This window comes from Corvus brachyrhynchos, unplaced genomic scaffold (genome assembly GCF_000691975.1).
Source record: "Corvus brachyrhynchos isolate BGI_N302 unplaced genomic scaffold, ASM69197v1 scaffold1, whole genome shotgun sequence".
NCBI classification, from domain to species: Eukaryota; Metazoa; Chordata; class Aves; order Passeriformes; family Corvidae; genus Corvus; species Corvus brachyrhynchos.
In genome coordinates, this window is record NW_008237222.1 from 8,960,728 (window position 1) to 8,982,862 (window position 22,135).

General features: G+C 37.3%; 1 protein-coding gene across 1 annotated transcript in view; it reads left to right on the plus strand.

The window, feature by feature from the left end:
- The window catches only part of WDR25 (WD repeat domain 25), a 61,410-nt gene extending 39,655 nt beyond the window's left edge, over positions 1-21,755 (plus strand). Inside the window, exons 3-6 of the mRNA XM_008629755.2 lie at positions 4,199-4,329; positions 17,043-17,213; positions 19,373-19,513; positions 19,895-21,755. Of these exons, the coding sequence (XP_008627977.1) occupies positions 4,199-4,329; positions 17,043-17,213; positions 19,373-19,513; positions 19,895-20,116 (665 nt within the window). The 3' untranslated portion in view covers positions 20,117-21,755. The remainder of the gene's footprint in view (positions 1-4,198; positions 4,330-17,042; positions 17,214-19,372; positions 19,514-19,894) is intronic.
- Positions 21,756-22,135: the final 380 nt, after the last annotated feature.

The window sequence follows — 22,135 nt, forward strand, 5'->3', positions numbered from 1 at the left end:
AGGGAAAAAAAATAGGAAAAACATGTAGTCAATATAACTTAGGTTCTTGAAAAAATAATAAGGCCATTTTTAAGCACACCAAGAATGGAGAAGTAACAGACGGTATCGATTTGTTAAGAACAAATGATGTCTGATCAATCTAATGTTTTTTCTCACTATTGTGCATGAGAGAGATTGTGACTGTAATGAAATATTTTTGTATATATTGTCTTATGTCTTTTTATAAACACAGACAGAAATCTGTTTTGCTAAGCAAGATTGCTCGTGTCAGGCTTCACTTTCCTTTACAGATTAGAGTAAGGGAGTAAATGTTTTTAGGCTATGCAGGTGGGTGTGTGAACCTGAGGACCACTAAGCACAGTTACAGAAGCATCCTGTGCTGAATAACTGTGCCGATGTTCTGTGAAAAATTCACAATATTAAATAGCCTTTAACACATCTGATTTCATAGTTGAGCAGTTTCACAGTAGGCTGCTGCATAAAGGAGCAGAAACATATACTCAAGATATTTTTAAAGATTTTTTTTTTCCATACTGTGTATATTACCATTATGTTACTGGCAAGCCTTTAAGGCTTGGAGAATTGAATTAAAGCCTTTAAAGAACATAAAACGCACTGCAAAAGATATAGTAGATATTGTTACTGAAATTGTGAAAATTAAGAGTTTAGAGAAACATTTGCTTTCTGCTTTGAAATAACAACCCCTTGTACAGGAAAATGATATGTGGTATGGATTTTCCCTCAATTAGCCAAAGATATTTTCAGAAGATATGATTTTGTAGTCTATGAGTTGGTTATGCTGCCTTAGGAACTAAAATGCAATAAATATATACACAATAAAGGTACATGTAAACTTGCTGAATTATACCTGTTATGGATAAGGGAGTCTTCTCCTCAAAGGCCATCTTTTGCAATATATAAAATAAGGCCCCCCAAATTTGAATATTTCATTTTAATAAACTGAGTAATTGTAGAGAAAAATATATGTAACTGTAAATAATGATTTCCAGAAAGGTGGAGGAGGATTATAGCAAACACTGAAGCTGGATTTCCCAAGCTATGGGTAGGTTCCATCATAGCAGGATTACAGCCTGGAAAGAACAAATTCTGCTCATAGTAGTATAATACACAAAGCAAACTTTGTACAGAAAAGGGCTAAGATTTGAGTTCATTGTTTCAAATTACTGAATTGCATGAACTAATTTGCCCCATGTCATCTTGTGCATGGATCTGATCCATCTCTCAGATGGATATTTTTCCTAAATTTCTGAGTGTATCGAGAATAAATTTTAGTTCTGACAATAGGAGTGTTTCCTTTCTGTAACATTGTGATCCTTCCCTTCTGAGTTTGTTAACTGCTGCTGTTCAGCCTGTCTGCATTCCAGTCTTGCTCATTTTCTGTGACATGGCAGTAGAATGGAATTCATGTATGCACCTAATAACACCGGACTCTTCAGAACACTCTTTACTCAGTTTCCAAAAAGAGATGTTTGAATTTCACTTTGGGGAGTGAGACAACAAGAGAGAGCGTTGTATTTCAAAGTGTTAATTGGAGAGCCTGAGCTTTTAGGATTAATTTATTGTGATTGTTTCTGACTTAAGTAAGAAAAAATGGTTAATATCTTCATCAAATAGTAAGGCAGCAGCTTAAAATAGGAAAAAGAAGGAGGTTAAAGAGTATAGAGGTAAATAAGATGCTCAGGTTTGCATTCATTTTTTTGTTATTACACTGTAATGTAGAATTCATAACACTGAGATCCTTATGGTTTAATTATGTTAGTGACTGTCACTGAGAGCTTTTGGATAAATTGCAGCCTCTAGAAGACAAGAAAAGGGCAAATTTGGTGCCCACTTCTCTTTCAAACAGGGGGAAACAGAGTAGGAAATTAGAGCATTTTAGTTTCTGGAGAAAATATCAGGTGAATGATTAAATTACTTGGAAGCAGTTGGGAATGAGACTGAAAAATGGACTAATTAATAACAAATTATGTTAAATCAATCTTTCTGTGGAAAAGGTAACAGATCGTGTAGTTAGTAGATGAAATGCATCTTGAACTAAATGCACGTCTTTTTTGCTTGTGTTTTACCAGACTTTCTCCTGTCTTAGGCTAGAGAACACAAGTATTTATTATAGAAAAAAGCAGTTTTGAGAAGTCTTGTGGAGGTAAACACATAGCAAAGCCAGTGTTTGATGAAAGCTTAAATGATGAGTTACACTGTATCAGTTTGGATATGTCTAATGCCATTTGGACAACACACTTTGTGGAGAACAGCGATCACTTGATGTCCTTTATAAAGCTGTGTGACAGGATTAGTACAGGTAGGCGGCATTTTTGCTAATTTCTGGCTGCAGTCCCATGGAAAACCTGTTGATTATACTCCCAGAGTTTTTATTAAGCTGGGAACTAGTAAGAAACAAATTCCTTTGGGAGCAAAGTGCTGTTAAACTGAGCAGTTGGCCTGCAAGGATTAATTCAGTATTTTCTCAAGTGCTGTGGGTGAGAGTAAGATGCCTGTGTATGTGGCTTTTGTTAAGCCCTCCCAAATGATGCCTGGCAGTGGTGTACCTGAGAGCAATCAATATCTTGTTGTTCCTATAACTGATGATTTTAATACTTTCTTCCTTCTTCCACTCCCTGTGGAGTCTTTTTTTTCCCCTGTAGCTGTTGGGGTACTGAAAGCTCCCATGGCGAGAGATGGTCACTGTTAGATATGATTTGTGGAGAAAATCTCTGCCTCCCTTATGACTTTTTGTCCTTTTGGGGAAGGAACTTATTGAAGAAATTAAATGTTTCACTTAGTAGTGACAGAGCGGCCCTTTAGATCTTGCGCAGGCAATTGGTGGAGAATCATTTGAAAAGGACAAAAATCCCCTACAAATACCAGAATTCACATAGAACAACACTCACCTCTCTTATATGCTTTCTGTAATCTCTTCTCCCTGCCTTTTCTCTTGGTGAGCATGTGTGATGAAGTAAAATTTTTCTCCTCTTTAAACTTAATAAATAAGTAATTTTACAGATCTTAGCCTACTGACTGTGTAAGTTGAGTTCAGCAGATGAGGAAAATGCAACTGATGATGAAATCAAATATATTGGCCCCAGATCATGATAAAAAAATCTATTTGAATGATTTCCAGTATTGTACACCTAACAGTAAGAGTTTACATCTGTCAGTAATGTTTTTAGCTGAAAGTATTTTCAATTGTTTAAGAAAGCCTCTTTTAAGACAACCCTTGCACAAAATGCAGATTAAAGAATATTTTAAGAAGCTTTTATCATAGTATTTTAAAGGATTTTTTTTTTTTTGTTTTACTTCTGGAGTATCTCCTTCACTGTTGCTTACAGCAGTAACTTTATTTAATGTAGATCTTTATATGGGATATGTAGAATATAAATCACAGTTGTTATTGTGAAAGTGAGCAGGTATATTTATCTTGGTCCATACTGCTGTTCCAAAAATTTTATTTCGGGGAATGTACAGTAATGTCATGAATTTGTTAGGATGACAGGAAGCAGCGGACTGTGAAAAAGTGCTATAAATTAACCTAGCTGAATTCTGTTGTGTTCAGAAGTGCAGGCCATCCAATTGATACTAACCACAGGGTCCTGTGGAGATTAGTGTACACAATTAAATGTTGGCAACAGTGTATCCATGGGAACAGCTATTGCCTTCATATGGTGATACGCAAATTATTTCCTACTTTCAAGATGAAGTTTCACTCCTACTTTCACAGAAAGATAGGTAAACAACTTAAAAGTTGTAATATAGATTGGGATGTGTTATTTCTGTACAGACAATTTTTTGTTCTAGTTATTTTTGTCTCACTGGAAAAAAAGACTGTGGCTTCTCTGTAGGGAAACATTCAACCATTACATTCGTAGATTTCTTCCTGTGTGTTGTCTGAGTTGCGACCTCAGTGGAGCTCCTCTCCTTAGTGTGGGAACCACTTGTTCTCTCCTTTCAGTGGGAAGCAGTCAGTAGTGCAGAGGCCCATGAGCAGGAGCAGTTTCATGTGGATAGAAATTAGTGAGTTGTCTCTCCTTTTCATTAAATAGACTAGCCCCAGCTATTTGAAATATGTAGATATAAGCATGTTCACCTTTGGCAACCTTGATATCTTTGAAACTAAGTTGAAATGAATAACATATTTCATTTTCTGCTCAAATTTTAATCTCTGCTTGTCACTTGATTTTAGGGAAGCAGATATTTAGCAGCAAAACAGAATTTAGGATCAGTGCACTGAAGTTCCACCCTACAGAGTCAAATGTTTTCATTTGTGGAGGGTTCAGCCCAGAAGTTAAAGCGTGGGATACAAGGACTTCTAAGGTAAATGAAATCTTTTTTCTCTTTCTCTTTCCGAGTGTTTCTTAGGTTGTGTGTGCTGTGTGTTACTAAGGTGCAAGATGTACTTACTGGTCATTCAATGGAATGTTATTCAGAAGTATTTTGCATTTGCATTTGTGTTCCTATTCGTTGATATGAACCTCTGTAATATCTTTTAAGTGCTATAAGGATCATTGTACACAGAAATATTATTTTTTTTATTTCTGTAGATATAAGTAACATCGAATTGAATTAAACAAAGCCAATGGCTCACTTCAGGATTGTGAAAAGCAGTTGTGTACTAGGAAGCAGTAGAGTTAATTTGCTCTTCAAGCTGTTACATGTGGGTCCAGATATGTGTGCCTGTACCTTTTGTATAGAAGCCTGGAGCAATTTTTACATTCCTGAAGGGCCACAGAGGTGTGATATGCCTCTGCTTTTACTTTATCATGAACCACAAAGAACAATGTGCTCCCAGCTGCCATTCAGAGCTCAGGTAAGACCAGAGCTGTACTCTGCCAGTAGAAGTGTAAGGTAAGCAAGATCCTCATGCACAAACAGCTCAAGGAGAAGCAGGGACTGTAAAGTTCTTTGTTTTCCTTTGAATTTCTCCGTGGGTAGATCGTGCTCATCATAGTTAGCCATTTATTTGTTCTTGAGGATGTCAGAAGGGACCTGAAAAAGGTAAGATAGCATAGCCAAACCTTGTCTCTGCCTTTGATGCACTAAGAATAATAGGTGAGAGATGTAGGGAGATGAGTTTCAGGTGTGAGGGGTCTAACAGAAGAGCTCTGAAATAATTGTGAGAGTTGCTCTGTTGAGGACACAGAGTATTCTTGCGCAACTAACAATCTAGTCAGAGTATTCTTGTGCAACTAACAATCTAGTTCCTGTGCTGCAGTTGCATTTGTCACTGATGTTTGAGAAAAGAATTTAATTATGTAGGGTCTCTACCACATGAGTAAGTTCTTACAAGAAAAACATTAGTAAATACATATTGAGACTGCCACATCTGAGGCTACTATGAAAATAAATTTACTGTGAGTTTCAGAGTTACAGTGTTAGTATGAATACCTTTGTAGGAAGCTGTGGATGGGATTTATTGCATCCATCATACTTGTATGATGGCTAGTTTTCCTTGATAGGAATGTGAAGAGATACTCAAAGCACAGGTCTGTGAAGGAAGATGGTTCTAGTTTTAAATTGCAAAATGTAAATGCATTTAATAAAAAATACCTATGTAACTTTTTAAAAAGGAAATGAGATTTTTCATTTTAACTGTTCTCCCTGTTCTTCTTCTGAAGAAAGACTAATAGAAGTCTTTTCTCCTGAAGAGCAGGAGCAGTGGTTTCATAGCATGGAAATGACATAGAGAATACAGTTTTTCTTTCTTGATATTCTCGTAACAGTAGATCTTAATTGTGGGGAGGAGGTACAGTCTGTAATTGAATACTTCACTGTCCTTTTTAGCATGGAGAACCCACTGTGTGTCATGGTATGCTGAACTACTTTTAAAAGGTGCTTCAGGAACTCAATGGGTATCATCTTTTTAAGGCTTAAAGATTGTTGATTGTTATGTCAAATTTGGGGTCTTTGACTGTAGTCAAGGAGAAGATGGCAGATGTATGTGGCAAAATATTCTTTGAGAGGTGTTCTGACTTGGTCCAATAATCTTTTCCAATAATAAAAATAATAATAGTCTAATCCAATAATCTTTGTGTAGTTATACACAAAGTCAAGCGATAGTCTGGCTGTGTACAAAGCCAGAGAAATTCTTTCATCCCATGATGTTTCTTTATGATGGATTTTGTGCCTGTGCATATCTTTAAATGATTATCTCTGAGAATCTGTGAAGGTGATTTTTCTATAGATTTGAAATCAATTGTGATTGATGAGCGTGGTCATGCCAAAACTGGCAATGCTTCCAGCCTGTGTGTGTCTAGAGTGCCCTGTCTTTCCAGATGGAAAATGATAACTGGTTCTGTTCTACAGCAACAAATGGCTGAAGTAACATGTTGCAAAAATGTGCCTGTCTGGACGGTGCTGGTGTTGTGTATGGTTGTGGAGGAGTATGTTAGAAATTTTTCAGAGGTGGTAGAACACATTCTCCAATATTGAGAATTAAGAAGGCACTTCAGTTTCAAGGAAACAGAAGATTTGTTTATAATGGATATTTACAGTCCAAGACTTATGCTTGATTAAGATTTTTTTTCAGCAGTTCTGATACCAGAGATTGTGATGACAAGATCTGAAGACTATGCAAAATTGGCACTGACTCAAGTAGAACTAAGGGGCTAGATAACAGATGTTAGTGCCTGTGCTACATAAGTTAGTTCTGAGTTGTCTCCTGGGTCTGTTATTCTCCCATTGTTAGTGTCTCTGCCAATCTGCAGTATTTTGGTGTTATCTTTGAACAGTCACAGTGTCACCAAGACAAATGGATTGAAAAATGCTGTTCTTGGCCCTTTTTTCCCACTTGTGAATTGTCTGAATTTCAGTAGTGCTTTCCCTTGGCACCAATCAAGGTATCAAACAGTATTGTCTTCCAAGCAATGAGGACAGTAAATGTGTGTCTCTTAAAGCAGCTCCTTCCTTTTAGGTTTTAAATTCTTACAGTGCCTCAGTTTAACCACAGCTAAACTGTCAATTGATATGTCTGGCAAACCTGATTGTAGTTCAGACCTGCATAAAAGTAGATTCAGAATGCAGTTCCTTGTGAAGAGGAGCAGGCATGGAACAGCACATGATGCTTAACCTGGACAGAGGTTGCAAAGCAGCACAAGCATCCCAAGCTGTGATTGCCAAATATTGCCAACCACCTCAGCCTGGTGTTCTGCAGAAGGGGCCACCCACAGAAATATGTGCATGTCTGTGGACTAGAGTTTGCTCTTTGGCTGTCTTGGAAAGTCTTCTCAGTGAAACTGTTCCTGAAAACTGGCGGGAGAGGGGAAGCATGTCCTTCACCAATGAACAGTGTAACTGCAAAAGAGAGAAGGCAAATAGAGAGAACACAGTTTACATGAGGCAGTAACGAGGAACAGACAAACGTGTTGAGATGGAGGTTAGTCTCACCTATGCATCATTACTGCAAAATATTGTAGTTACATTTCAAACTCTCAGGCACAGAACCATAAATTTGTTAGGCATGAATTATCAGTGTCATCAGTATGTCACGTCGGCTGCTCCCTAGTTTGGGGGATTTCAATGGATTCTTCAGATACTCCTGTTTTCAGTTTATATTGTTATCTTTATTCACATATCTTTTCCATCTTACGCAGTTATAGCCATAGTTAAGTCTGGATAGTGTCCTGGCCAGTATTTTGAAATTTATCCTGTTCTTATAAGTGCCATTTGCTCTTAACTGGAATAGATGTCTAAAGCCTCTTATCACTTTTTTCAATTTTGACACGAACAGCTTTTCTACCTTTCAAGTTCTTTCATCCTAATTCATTACAAGATTTTCTTGTTTTGGCTATTCTTTCAAGTGTGTTAATCTGACATTCAGCTTGGAATGATGTGTGGGTGAACTACTAATTCTTTTTGTTTCTCTCATCATACTCCCGATAGCCTTTTCAGGCTTTGCAGCATATTTTGTCAATAGAGTGGACACCCTAAATCAGGCATCTGAATCTTGTTACTCATTGCACATTGAAAACTCAGTTTCAGCATTCGCTGGTAATTCAATTTCAGGGGTCACTCTTTAGGATGTACTCCTGTGTTTTAACAAGCTATCCTCTTGCATCTCTTAAAATGAACTGTGAGGCGAAATGATAATTGCATATCAGGAAATAAGGGGATTTTTCGTGGAAATTCAGAGCAAAACATTAAGCATAACAGAGATAGAGAGGATTAGAAATTGCAAAAATATTGTCCAATTACACATACATGCAGTGGTTTAAATGGGCTGCTTTATGCCAGTGTGCCTCATTGATGCTTTCTGCTGATGGAAAATGACATAAGATAGCTGATAGTGGTATTTCAAAGAATTAGTACTTCTGACCAGGGCCATGAATTTATGAGCATTAATTACTAATATTTATTTGTGATTTGAATGTAGTACAAAAATTGGATATGCAAGTCCCAGAGAAAATGTATCAAGTTGGTTTGAGGCAGCCTCTCAGCTACTAAAACACTGAGAAATTTTAGGGGAGCTAATAGCATCCCTGCTTTACACGATGCAAACCTTGCTGACGTGTAAATGAATCTTTTCAATTCAGTTTGACAGTTCATTCATGGTACAAGGGAAGTGAGCGAGTGGCTGTGTGGTACTTAGTTGCTGGCTGGGTTTAAACCACGACAGAAATGTGCACTAGGCTATTAATCAGAGAGGCAGATATAAAAAAAAAAAAGAGGAATGCTGAAAGATACTTATTGCTATCCTTGTTCTGTTGAGCAAATAGGTAAAATAGTTTCAAATGTAGCATATTAAGCAAGATAAAGAATGAAACAACAATAAGGGAGTTTAATTCTTTGAGATCAAGCTAAGCAATATACTTCAGAGAAATGAATGGATGGAACAGCTTTTTAACTGCTCAGTGAAATGTAAGGGATACCAGCATCTCAAAATTACAGACACAAGTAATCAAAGCCTGAAAAAAAATAAAAGAGGCAGATGAATAGCCTGTGGAGATTTATTATAGTGGTATTTCTTTCTGTTTGTGTTAAACGCAGTTTTGTCTCTCTGGTAAAGAGATTTTTCTGGAGATCTTATATTACTGTATAACACATTGATTAAATTTATGAAAAATTTGAAGAATGTTTATAGAGACTTTATGAAAAGACCAGAAAACTTGGAAGTGAGCTGCTGTGTTTTGAAAAAAAGTATCTGCAGTGTTGACCAAGGAGGGAGCATCATATTGAACAGCCCCCACGGGATCTTTGGACCTCGGAGCTGAACCTAGATAAACCCTGTAAAACCCTGTAAAAAGAAATGTGCAATAACCCCAAGACCTTAAAGTAGTTATGTATTTTAGAAGCATTTCCTTTCTCTGAGCTGTGGAAGAATTTCTTAAGATGTTCAGCACTAGCCAGCACAGTCACCCTTCATTTTGGCTGATCTACATGAGCTTTTCAGGCAGCATACAAAATAAATTCCAACCACTTATTCTACCTGAAATTTTAATATTCCTTGAAATGCTGAAGAGAACAAAAGGTTGTATCCTTTAACTCAGCAATAAGGACCTTAATGTGTTCATTAAAGTAAATATGACTACAGATTTTTTTTTTTTTCTTTTTAATTTGGGTTTCTAAGCTTACACCGATGTACTGTCAGGGCAAGACTACAACTGCAGTTGTCTAAAACTGAAAATACTTTTAAAGAAGCTGAAGTTCATTATATGGGGAATGGTTGAACTGCATTGAAACAATGTATTTACATGTGTCCGCAAGGTTTGCGTGGTGTAGAGCAGCGATGCTGTTAGCTCTGGTGAAAGGGCATACAGCAGTCAGAGCTTACATCTGAATGTACTCATGTAAAGTTTCTAAATGTATCCATATGATTATTTTTGAGATTTGCATATTTTACCTTTTATTTACATTCTGCTTTGATGAAACAACATTTTGTAAGCATTCAGGAACTGGTTCTTTATTGTGTGCATACAGAAATGCAAGGGACTTTAAAAGTGGACATCACTGACATTTTTTTGGACTCTATGAAAAATGGAGGAATAATTTCCTCAACTGTTGGATGGAGTCTGGTTTTGATCTCTTGTCTGTTGATGTTCATGTGTCTAGTGTCACAAACTAGTGAGATTTTTTGGAGCTCTGGCAAGAGCTATTTGTGATCGCTGTCAGAACAGCAAGTCCTAATGAAGCCCCACACAGTAATCTGGAGAGGGAATAAGTGGAAGGTGACAGGGCTGTGGCTCTGATCCTAAAGCATTATTTGAAGCTCTTAGACCTCCATAAATGCAAATCTACTGCTTATGTTAAACAAGGAGGAAAAGAGAAGAAGGGCATCAACTAGAGGAGACCCAGTAAAATAAGACCTGACAGCCACAGAACAGACTTTGAAGGAAAGATTAGTTACAGATATAGGAATAAAAAACATAAAAAAAATTTATATGATTTAAGTGAAGGTCGATTGTATGAAGTTTACTTGATGTCACTTTATGATGTTGGACTTTGACAGAGCAATTAGAGAAGCTGGAGAAGGAAGGAATTAACCTAGGTACAGTATAATGAGAAAACTGGCTAAAAGGGGTGTCTCAAGAAAGAAAACTGACTGGGAGGAATTTAATGAAGTGCTTCAGACATGACACTAAATGGAGACAGCATTTATTATTTTATTTTTGGAAAATGTTTGTTACAGAAAGTCTTGTGCTAGCACAATCAATAAAAAAAGGGATAGAATATTATGCAGGAAAAATACAATGATTTATTAGAAATTGAAAGAGTACAAAGAAATATAAAGGTTCAGCCATTTGGGATTAATAACAAAATTTGGTTGAGGAAGGTTTGAAAAAAGATTAGTATAAAGTCAAGGCAAATGTAAGGAAAACATAAATTTGAAGATTTACACAGAATTTCCCCCTTTTGAAATGAGATAAGATAAACAAATTAACTAGAAAAAATGGTGGAAGCTCCTATTTCAAGCTTTTAAAATTAGTTTTGAAATGAACTGCAAAATTTTTATTAACAACAGAGTTCAAGGCAGAGTAACAACAGGGTTTTTTCCCTCCCCCCATCTTTGTTTATTACTCTGAACATTACTTAGCTGCAAAATTGCAACTATCGTCTACAACTTTATGCTTAAAAAGAAAAAGATTAAAGAGATGCTTTTTATGTTGTTGAGCTATTTCTCCATACTTGAATTTATAAAGAAATAAGCCCAAGCTGTTAAAGCACAGTTAAAAAAATTAATAGGTGCAAATGCACTGCATTTGTTTCCTTGGAAACATTCTATTGCAATTTCTTTCAGATGAGATGCAGTCATTTTAAGTAGCATGTATTTAGGAGACCCTAATGAATTTGTCTCTGGATAGCATATGAATATGAAAAAAGGCTGTAGAAACTGGTAGAGCTGCTTGCACTTCTGGTTTCTATAGAAACAGCCAATACATTGTCATGTACTGGTGGTATTAGGAAGAACAAGGTAATTAAAATAAGATGATTTATTCAGTGCTTTAGAAAACTCAAGTTATTCTTCTCAGAGAAATCCTTCCTGAATCCATGGACAAAAAGTTCAAAGAAATATGGTGAGGGAATATTTGTACTTGCATAATGGCATTTGATTTTAAATGTTAACATTCAGGGGTCCTTTCTGAGTGTGAAGGCACACGTTGTGTCTGTGGCCCAGAGGTGAGCAGTCTGCTGTGTTTATTTGGGAGCCTTGTATGGTGGCATTGCAGATGAGAATCCTACACCTGTCTGTGGACAAGCACTCCTGTGCTCCCAGAGGGACTGAAACAAGCCAGGAATGAAATAGTCCTTCTTTTGGAGAGGGAGTACTCAAGTGAGAAGCTGTCAGGGAATGGCTGTTCCAGTTTCAGACCATTTCTAGACACATTTTACACCCCCTGCAGTGACCAATACACTTTTGAAGATTAAGAATAGAGAAGCACAGCAAACTTCTTTATCACAACTCTCAGCAATGGTTATTCAGGCCTCTCTAACTTAGAGTTTGGGGGCTTCCTGCCTCTTTGTCTTTCTTGGATCACTTTGAGTTTTCACACTGTGGAATTGGTTGTCCTTGATCTCTTTACATCTGCAACTTCCTGTAGCAAGGAATTCAGCTTAAATATGTTGTGTTTGAAAGAAGCATCTCGTTCTCTGTGTTTTGAAGCTGCCTTCTGCTCATTTGTAGTCTGAAGTCTTATAAATGAAGGAAACCACTCGCTGTCTCCATGCTGCTCAGACTTTATTTCAAATTCTTTCAAATTCCCCTCAGTCATCTCATTTCTGTAGTAAGAATTCCTTGTTTTTTACTAAAAGATCTGTGAGTTCCTCACAGAAAAGCCATTCTTTATCTTCCTGTATCTTCCCATATGCAGATTTCACTTCTTACCCTATTTGAGATGGGGAGATAATTTTAAATAAAAAAATCTGACGGGAAAATAATTTTCTTTATCTAATAAATGGTTGACAATTTCCATCACAAGATTCTTGTGCCTTGTCAAGCAATCTGAAATTGACTTTAAAAAAAGACGGTGTACATTGTTCATATCTGAAGTCTTAGAGATCAATACCAGATAAAGGTTAACCACTTCTTCATCTTGAGCAGCCTTTCTTTCCTTTTAATTATTCTCAAGATCCCTTGATTATCTAGAGCTGTATCTCAGAAAACAGAGCAGTTACAAATGGGAAAAAAACTTACATAGAAAAGAAAAATGGGGTTTTTTAACTGCATGAGGAGAAATACAATAGATTGACACAAATGGTTCGCACTGCAATAGATAAAATCCCCATCTATTTAGTGAAAAAATAAGCTTTTCTTTAAGTTAAAATGTACTTTTTATTACTGTTAATGGTGTAGTACTGTTTCACAGAGGAAACTTAAATCAGTCCCCCATTGCATTAATTACTCAACATGTCAGTAGGAAGTGGCAGGTCCATGCCAGATCACACAATCTAAAAAGGTAGGCCAAGAAATAAAAGAAAAAATATGCTGAATTTTACAGGTTGGAAGCCATGGATCTGACTGATTAAGGGTTTTTTTTGATGACCAGCCATATTGGCTGTAGTCCTATTAGATTTGTTGATTGTCCTGATGCCCAGGACAATGACTGTTAAAGCACATTTCTTTCTTATCACTGGCATAATACTTGAGGTGTTTTTTGTAAAGTGCATTGCACACAGTTTGCAGCTGACCACCACAGAGTTGAGGCAAATAGCAGCTTCTGAATTGCTCGTGTGGAGGCTTTGAGATTTCTTGGTAAACAGAATACCAGTATGTGCATGGTATGTGCTTTATGCAGAGAAGTATTATAGAACACCCATCTGAAATATATACCTTGAATTCAGCACCACAACTTGCTTTTCAAATCACCAGGACCATAAGAATCTGTTTGAAACTGATTTAATTTGCTTAAATTACCTTTCTTTTAGAATGCCTGCAGCCTTGAACTCTTGTCTTATTGAAGAAGCTTTGTTATTATGTTGGATTGTGTTGACACCAGAAACTATTAGGCCTTCCATTGAAATGAATTCTTTTGTGTCCAGAAAATGCTCAGATTGAAGAAGTGGACTGTAGTTTTCCAGTGCTGATGGGTGATAAATCTGCAAGTAGGAAAAGAGCGGAAGCTGTTATTAACAAACTAAAGCCAGTAGGGTAGGCAAACTGGTGCTTTCCCCAGCCAAGTTCCTCAGGCATATAATGAATTAATTGCCTAAGGTAGAACAAAGCAGGTTTAATTATGAGTACTTTTCTGAGCAGGGATGTTGCAATTAGTTATTTTTGAAGGCTGTCTTTATGGGGCAATTGAAATACTATGTATATCAAGTTCCCAGCTGCTATTCAAAGTGTTAATTTACTGTTCTCTGAGTCAGTTCCTACTATGTGGTTTGAAGATAAAACAGCATGGTTTTTCTGAGGTATGTATCAAACATATAGAAAAAGAAGGTGTTTTGTACTAATTTTGATAGACAGTTTCCTGTTGCAAAGCTAAGGTACACAGGTAATTTGGTTAAATATCCTATTAAATAACAGACAAACATATTATTTAATGATTACTGGTGAAAATGTTTAAATTGATAGTGGCAGTTTTTGTAAGAACCCAACACGTTTTCAGCAAACATTAAAAGTATTTGCACATTACCAACTTCACAGTATCTTCTTACCAAGAGATGTCTGTTGCCCCAAAGACTGTTAAAAACAAGTCCAAAGCCTAAACCCTTTACAAAGCTGTACACAATGTATGTATGGATATGTACCCACTTTTCACAAGATTGGGGCTTTTTTAGGTGATGAAGATCTAAAGAGTATGTCTGTGATTTTCATCTTTAAATTAAGAAAATATTAAAGAATCACTACCACGAATAATGGTTTGGAAGTTTGTTATCATTTATTGCTCTATTTTGTTGTTCTTCATTTCCCAGCACTAACTGGCCTTTGTTTCTGGCTCTCTGTCCCTGTTCCTACACTTGTGCTGCTCCATGCTCTCACTCCTGCTGATTCTCTGGTTGGGACTTGTCACTTCTGAGGAGTGCCTGCTGCTAAGTAGCTGCCTCCTCAGTCTGTCGGGGTGGTTCTGCCTTTGTGCCCAGTCCCCTCAATTTAACTTCATTCTTCTCCTGCAGTTCCTACAGCTGTCAGGTTTCTGTATGGTTTTCCATTTCTCATTCCAGGCAGCTATTATATTTTGTGGATTTTTTTTTTTGGTTTGGGATTTTATTTTTCATTTTTGCTCCTGCAAAATAGCTTCATTTTCTACTTTACTAATGAACTATAGACTTCCTTTTATAACTCTGTGAAGAAATAGGCATGGTGATTTCTCCATAGAGAAAGTGGAGGCTATAAATATGGAAATATCCCTTTTGGCTTTACAAAATTTAATTGCTTTGTATATTATGCAGATTCTGAGGCTGTAAAATCTGATGAGAGCAAGTAACACATTTGTATATTCACTATCTTAAAAATGCAGGCAGATTGCTGAGAGATGTGCAAGTTTTTTGAGTGTGCAGGTTTACATCTCGTTGCTGTTATTATAGGGTGTGTAGGGTGCTTGCATGGCTGAGGTTCTTCACCGAATGCAAACATAATGTTTCTAAACTGTGTATTTCACAAAACCTGTGAAAAGCAACTGGAGCAGCTGCTGCTGCCATCCTTCTACATGCTGAGATCACAGGAAGCAGAGCTGGGAGGGACGTCAGGACACCCACTAGTAGATCACCACCCTAAAGTGGGATCACCTTTCTGAACATTTTGCCAACAGTCACTGATTTTTGTGAGGCAAGAAATCAAGTTCTCAAGTTTGGTACTTGAAGCGATTTTTCTTTTATTGGTGAAAGTGTAAAACAGAAGTATAATCCAGGACATTTCACTGCGACACCTGAAAATTGTTTGTTTGGTTGTTATTTTTAAAAAAATGTATCTGCAAATGGCCTGGGTCCTGAAGTCAGTAGTCACTAGGTATATTAGGGGTGTCAGGTAGGCACTGAAATACCTCACAAAGTTGGGAGTCATTTCAGGATAATGCTTCAATCACTTTCTCCACTGTGTTGGTTTTCTAGTGACATTAGAGGAAGGACTAACCTCCGCACACCCATTGGAAATGCAGGCAGCTATGTTTTTAGCTATCTTGGGGAGAGAGATTCAGATATTAAAAACTAGGAGTCTTCCCATGTCCTAGTTTCAAGGATCACCATATTCAGAGAGATGGTTTGCTTTGATCTGGCCACTTGCCTTGAAGTTTCTCTTCACTGGAGGCAAATCAGAGAAAAAAGAAAGCAAAAGTATTGATTTGCAAAATTCAAATTAGACAACATAGATACAGATTTTCATGAAAAAAGATGGAAAGAAAGGAAATTCAAGTTGTTCATGTATTCCTTAGAATAATTAAAAATATCTCTTACTTTTTAAGATCCAGCTTACAGGCTGTTAAAATATTCAGAATCCTGTGGCTGATACCCATTTCTGCATGAATCTAACCCACTTTTTGTGTACAATCGGAATCTCCCCAGGTGTAGCTTGTACCCATTACTCCTTCTCTTTTCCACATAACTCTTTGTAAAAAAGGGAGTTTCCATCATCTTTGTAGCCACCCTTTAAATACAGGAACTTGGCCTCCCCTAAACCTCTTTTTTCTCAAGGCTGAGCAAGCCCAGTTCTCTCTGTCTTTTCTTAAGTAGCAGCTTTCTAGTCTTTTGATCGTCTTTGTTGCCCTTCTCTGTTCCCTCTCCAGCCTGTCCCCATGTCTTTTGTATAGCATGGCCAAAACTGAACACAGTGTTCCAGGTGGGACGTGAAAAGAGCTGGCTAGAGTAAGGCAATGACTTTTTTATCTCTGTTAGGGATGCCCTTGTTGATGCCCCCCAGCACCCAGTTGGCTTTCTTTGCTGCAGCTGCACACTGTTCACTCGTGTTCAGCCTGTTGTCCATGAGGACCCTCAGGTCCCTTTCCACTTTCTGGCTGGGCACACAGCTCCAGCTCCTCCTGGTTGTTCCCAGGCTGCATGTGTTGGTATAGAGACACCTGAGGTGCTTGGTCTGCTGGTTTTCATCTCAGGAAGCAGCTAAGGAACGTTTGTTGCTGCTCTGGTCGGTCTGTCTTATCCCCAGCTGCTTGCAACAGTGTATTTAGTGTTGATGCTTTGGACTTCCAAACTCCCCGAGGCCTTCAGTTTAAAGCCCAGCTCACACTGTGGGCCAGCTTGCTGCCAAGGATTCTTTTGCCTCCTCTAGGGAATCTAGAAGAGTTCATAACATTGAAGAGAGTTTGCGTAGACCCATCTTCACAACATTGTGTTGTCTAAAGCCCTTTCTGGATCTTACTCTAATTCCTTGGTAGTTTATAACAGAATCTTATGAATATATAAATATAATATATAAATTGTACAAACTGATGCTTTTTAAAATAGAATTTAATTTTCCTGTATATTGATTCTTTATATACATTGACTAAGCTATTTAAAACACTAGTACAACATTTTAAATTGGGTGACCTTTTGATGTTTAAAAATAAAATAATTTAATGGAGACGTTTATTAATACAAAGAGGGTAAACATAGGTTATCATGTTCTAATCTGTCAAAAAATAACAAACTCTTCTATCCACTAGGTGTTGAGAGTTTACAAAGCTGCAGTACAACAGACTTTGGATATACTCTTCCTTCCAGAAGGAAGAGAATTTCTTACAAGCACAGATGCAGTAAGCCGAGACTCAGCTGATCGCACCATCGTTGCGTGGGACTTCCAAAGTGCTGCCAAAATCTCCAATCAGATTTTTCATGTAAGATTAACAACTTATGTTGTTCAGGTCACAATTTAATATTTCATACTTGTCAGTGTAGTAAAAAAAAGTATTTGATTTTCAATAAGGTCTTGTGATATATAAGATGCTTTTCCTGTAAGTTGATGATGACTTTCTTTGTTTTTTTACTTAACACTTAATTGTTATTAAAAAATAACCTTGAAGGCTGAGAGGTCTCCTTGTGTTTAAAATATTTACATTTCGGTGCTAATTCATTGACATGTAAGCTATATTTAGGCAAGGACTCTGCAGTGTCATTGTGGTTTGCCAGTGGTGCATGGCAGTAGCTGCTATAGTGCCACGATTCTTTTCCCACACTTTTTCATACATTCTTCATCAGCTGCAGTGAGGGTTATGGAAAAATTGAGTTTAATATTCACACAGTAATAGCAACCTGATACGTGCGTATAGATACCTAATACAGCATAATCACAGAGGCAAAATTTGCATTTATCAGTGCAGGTGCAGTATTTCTCAGTCATCTATCCAAGCAAGACATTCAATGGACTAAATTGTTTAGAAAGGCTGGCAGCTTCAAAGGAGATTACCAAGGAAGTTAATAGAAAATTTCAACTCCCTGGGTCTTTTTTGAAAACCAGAGTCTAATATCCTATGTAATATAATATGATTGGATTGTATATAGATGCTTTTTGGCTGAAATGAACAGTACTCTGCTGACAAGGACACATAATTGATGATTTAATGGGATTGTTTCGTATTTAATTTCCAGAATTGTGTCTTTGTACAATATTGGATCTATCAATACCTTGGATAGACAATAGGAAAGGAAAAAAGAAACAACTGTGAATATATAAATTACAGCCTAGAAGGGTTCAGCACCAAGGAGTAACAAACAAACATGATTACAGCATCTCTGAAATGGTTTTCTGCACTGTGAATAAACAAAATGTGATGATGATTTTGCCAACTCTGCTTCACTTTTCTGAATTTCACCTTTGAAACGTTTGATGTGGGAGAGAACTCCTCAGCTCTCCAAACAGATTAGATCCCAACAGGACTTGATCTATTGCTTGTCTGCATTAACAAATGAATAGTTAAGAGCTCTAAAATAACCCATTACTACAGCATACCCAGCATAACAGCACCTTGCTCCTGCAGATTATGTTGTGCTTTCTGATCACATACTTCCAGACCCAGTTTCTCTGCAGAAACACACAGTGCAGTGTGTCCAGTACCTTACAGTACCCAGAACTTCCTTCCCAGTCCTTCACTTCCAAATCACACTGCAAAACCAGTCTGATGTTCTTCCCGCTCTACCACACAGCGCATGGTGTCCAGTGGTCACTGTCATCCTGGTGTTCTTCACATGCAGATGGATCCTACAGCCAAAGCTCTTTTTGTATTCATGGCATCAAAACTCAGCGCTCTGTCTTTAGGTTAGGCTGAAACTAGAAGAGGTTTGGACCTGGTGGAAGCCTTGTGAGAAAGTTGATTTCTGATGGAGTCACCATGCAGAGTTTTGAAAGTAATCTTATTTCAGTCTTAAATAGGAACTGTTGAGTAAAGCCAAGTCTTATTAATTACTGCAGGTATTTATGAGTTCGCAGCCAGCAGATGTCCACATCACTGTCATAAGGAGGCTAATAATGATCCCTTTTTTTTCTTCTTTTTTATAACAGTGGGATGGGGAAAGGTGTCTGTTTCAATCAGCTGTTTTCTGTTCCTGTCAGTGTGGCCAGAACTGGGAAGATGGAGGATTTGAGAACTGTACAAAGTAGCATGGAAAGCACAGTATGACTGTGGAGGAAGGGATATGGGAGAAGAAGATTGACTTTCATGTCCAAACTTGGGCTTTCTTGGGCAGGAAGATGATGATGCAGAACCATCTGGTTGGAGTTACCTTATAATTGTTCTCCAGTATAATTATGGCTCAGAGAGATAGAGGATTTTGGTCAATGGCTAGGAAATTGGGGTAGAGGTTTGATTTAGCATTTGTCTTGATGTAGGACTTCCAGTGGTTTGTAGTGAGTTAAATATCTTTACATAAAGTATACTATGGAGATGACTTATCCTTACCATGGCCTTTATGGGCTCTCAGATACATCAACAGATAACTTGAATAATTTGAATAAATCTTCTGTTTGATACAACAAAACTTCCTTTAAAATCATTTTCAGGAGCGTTACACATGCCCAAGTCTGACCCTGCACCCAAAGGAGTCTGTGTTTGTTGCTCAGACCAACGGGAACTACATGGCTTTGTTTTCTGCCCAGCGACCCTACCGAATCAACAAAAAGAAAAGATACGAAGGACACAAGGTATCCTTCCTCACCAGGAACTCAGTATCCAAGTTTAAAAGGAAGATAGATAGCAAAGCACCTCTGCTTTTTAATATTTCTGCTAATAGTGTTTTATTATAAATCAGTGATAGATACTAATAGGCTTCATTTGCTTTCCCATGTGCCAGTCTATTTTGAATCATGCACTCTGAAGAAAATAGTTATTAGAAGACTTTATGAATGCTTAATAGCTTGATTAAATAAGTTTTTGATATAGCTGTGTCTTAATAAAGACCTGGAGAAGTCTTTAGTGTATATTTATTTAAAGATACGTGGGTTTTGTACTATATTAATGTTCAGTATACCACAATGAACTTTTCTAATCAGCATCAAGAGTTACACTGTTATTGTTTTTCACAGGTGGAAGGATTTGCAGTGGGCTGTGAATTTTCTCCAGATGGAGCACTTTTGGTGACAGGAAGTTCAGATGGCAAAGTGTTTTTCTACAACTATCATACTTCAAGGATTATTCGCACTTTGTCTGCACATAGAGAAGCTTGTGTGAGTGCTGTGTTTCACCCAGTCTTGCCATCGCTCCTTGCAACATGTGATTGGGCTGGAGAAATCAAGATCTGGCAATAACAAGCAGAGCTACGTTTCGGGATGTCTCTCTCCTGTTAGTCTGTCGAGGGCTTAGTAAATAAGCCAGAGTATGGAATGTGAAATTCTGTTGGGATGTGTTGTAAGCAGGAGAGAGAGACTGTTGTCTTTTCTCCTGTGACCTCTAAATTTGTGCTTTCATAATGCAGTTAAGATGGTCTTGTGGTTAACTGCTGAGCAAAGAAGTGGTCCTACTCTCTCCCTCAGCCGTGGAGATGAATTTTTAACCCTTTTGTGTCAATATTCTGGTGCTCATCCAGTCCCATTCTGCTTTGAGTACCTAAATTTAAGAAAATTACTGCTCTTTTTATTTATCTTTTCAATGCAGCTTTCTTACACGAGGTTTATCTTAGAATCATAGAATCATTTAGGTTTGAAAAGACCTTTAAAATCATTGACTCCAAGCTTTAACCCAGTACAGCCAAGTCCACCACTAAACCATGTCTCATAGTGCCACATCTACAAATCTTTTAAATACCTCCAAGGATGGTGGCTCCACCACTTCCCTGGGCAGCCTGCTCCTGACAACCATTTTGCTGAAGAAATTTTTTCTGCTATCCAATCTAAACCTCCCCAGTCACAATATGAGACTGTTTCCTCTTGTCCTCACCAAAAGTCGAGGGCATACTATTTAACAGAGGATGATGTTCAGATCAGTTAATATATATTCCATCTTCCTGGGATGTTTTTTACCCCTGGTTTGAGCTAGTTTAGCTCCCTGACCTAATCACTGAAGGGTTAGAGAAGCAATACAGTAGTTCAAGGCAAAATAGCTTCTATGTACGAGAAGGGGGAAGGTCACAGGGCAGGTGGGACTGCTTCTTCTGATGATGGATAGTCTGTTATCGGCGCCACCTACTGTAAAATGCTGTCTGAGAGTTCCAGGGAAAGATGTGACAGATAGCTTGAACCTTAATTTGAAGTCAATACATCTGTGTTTTTGAAATCCTGATGTTTAAACTTGAGTTTTAAACTTACTTTTATGACTGTATATAAACAAAGTGAAACTACGTATAAATATTTTTAAGGAAAAAATAAACTTTTTTTTTAATACATGATATCTCTGTTTACTACTTTACTCCCATTATTCTTGACAAGTTAGTACACAAGCCTACAATGGAATCGATGCTTGGGGGTGAAAACAATTAACATGTTACACTAATTTATTGCAAACACATATGCACTTCTCCATATTTCTTGATGTCACTTGGGCACAGAAAACTATCATCATGCTATTTAGTGCAGGGGAGGTTCTTTGGCACTCAGACAGGAGCTGGGCTATTCTTCACTAAATATAAAGTTCATTAGGCCATTACTGTGTATTTACAGATACAGAGATTGTTTGTAAGTGTATTTTAAATTTGTACTCCCTGTACTTGTATTGCTTGATTCTAGAAAATATTTTATATGTATATGTGTGTATATGTATGAAAAATAATATGTCTATGCATCACATAAACCATATGTATTCCTAATCTTGACTTTATATAAACATGTCTTACCTTGTAGTGAGTGCTGTAAGGTTGTCTTGTCTCTGGTCTGGTGAGTCTGTAAAGGCGTTTTAACATACACAGGATAATAGTGCTGAGTAAATTGTCTCTGTTGTGGGTTCCAGAAACCATTTTTCCTCTGTAGCATCTTTTTATTCTTCTGATTTTTCTTACTGGCGCAAACACAAGGGGTTTCTACCCATTTTTCACATGCTCAGTAAAAAAAACTTTCTGAGAGAAAAATTTTCAGAACACCCTTGTGAACAGCAGATTTTAATTAATTAATGAGCAAAATTGGTTTGTTGTTTATGTTCCTTATTGCTTGTAGTAAGAAATAAGCCTATACCAAGACTCTGGATCCAGTCACATTGTATGAAGTCTGGACCAAGGTACTGTGGCTGCATGATTTTAATCATCTTATCAACAGCAATGACAGGTTTTAACCTAGGGCATTAAATTTAAGTGAGCCTTGCAATGTAGCAAAAGCATATTTTTTCTTTGTTTCCCTTAA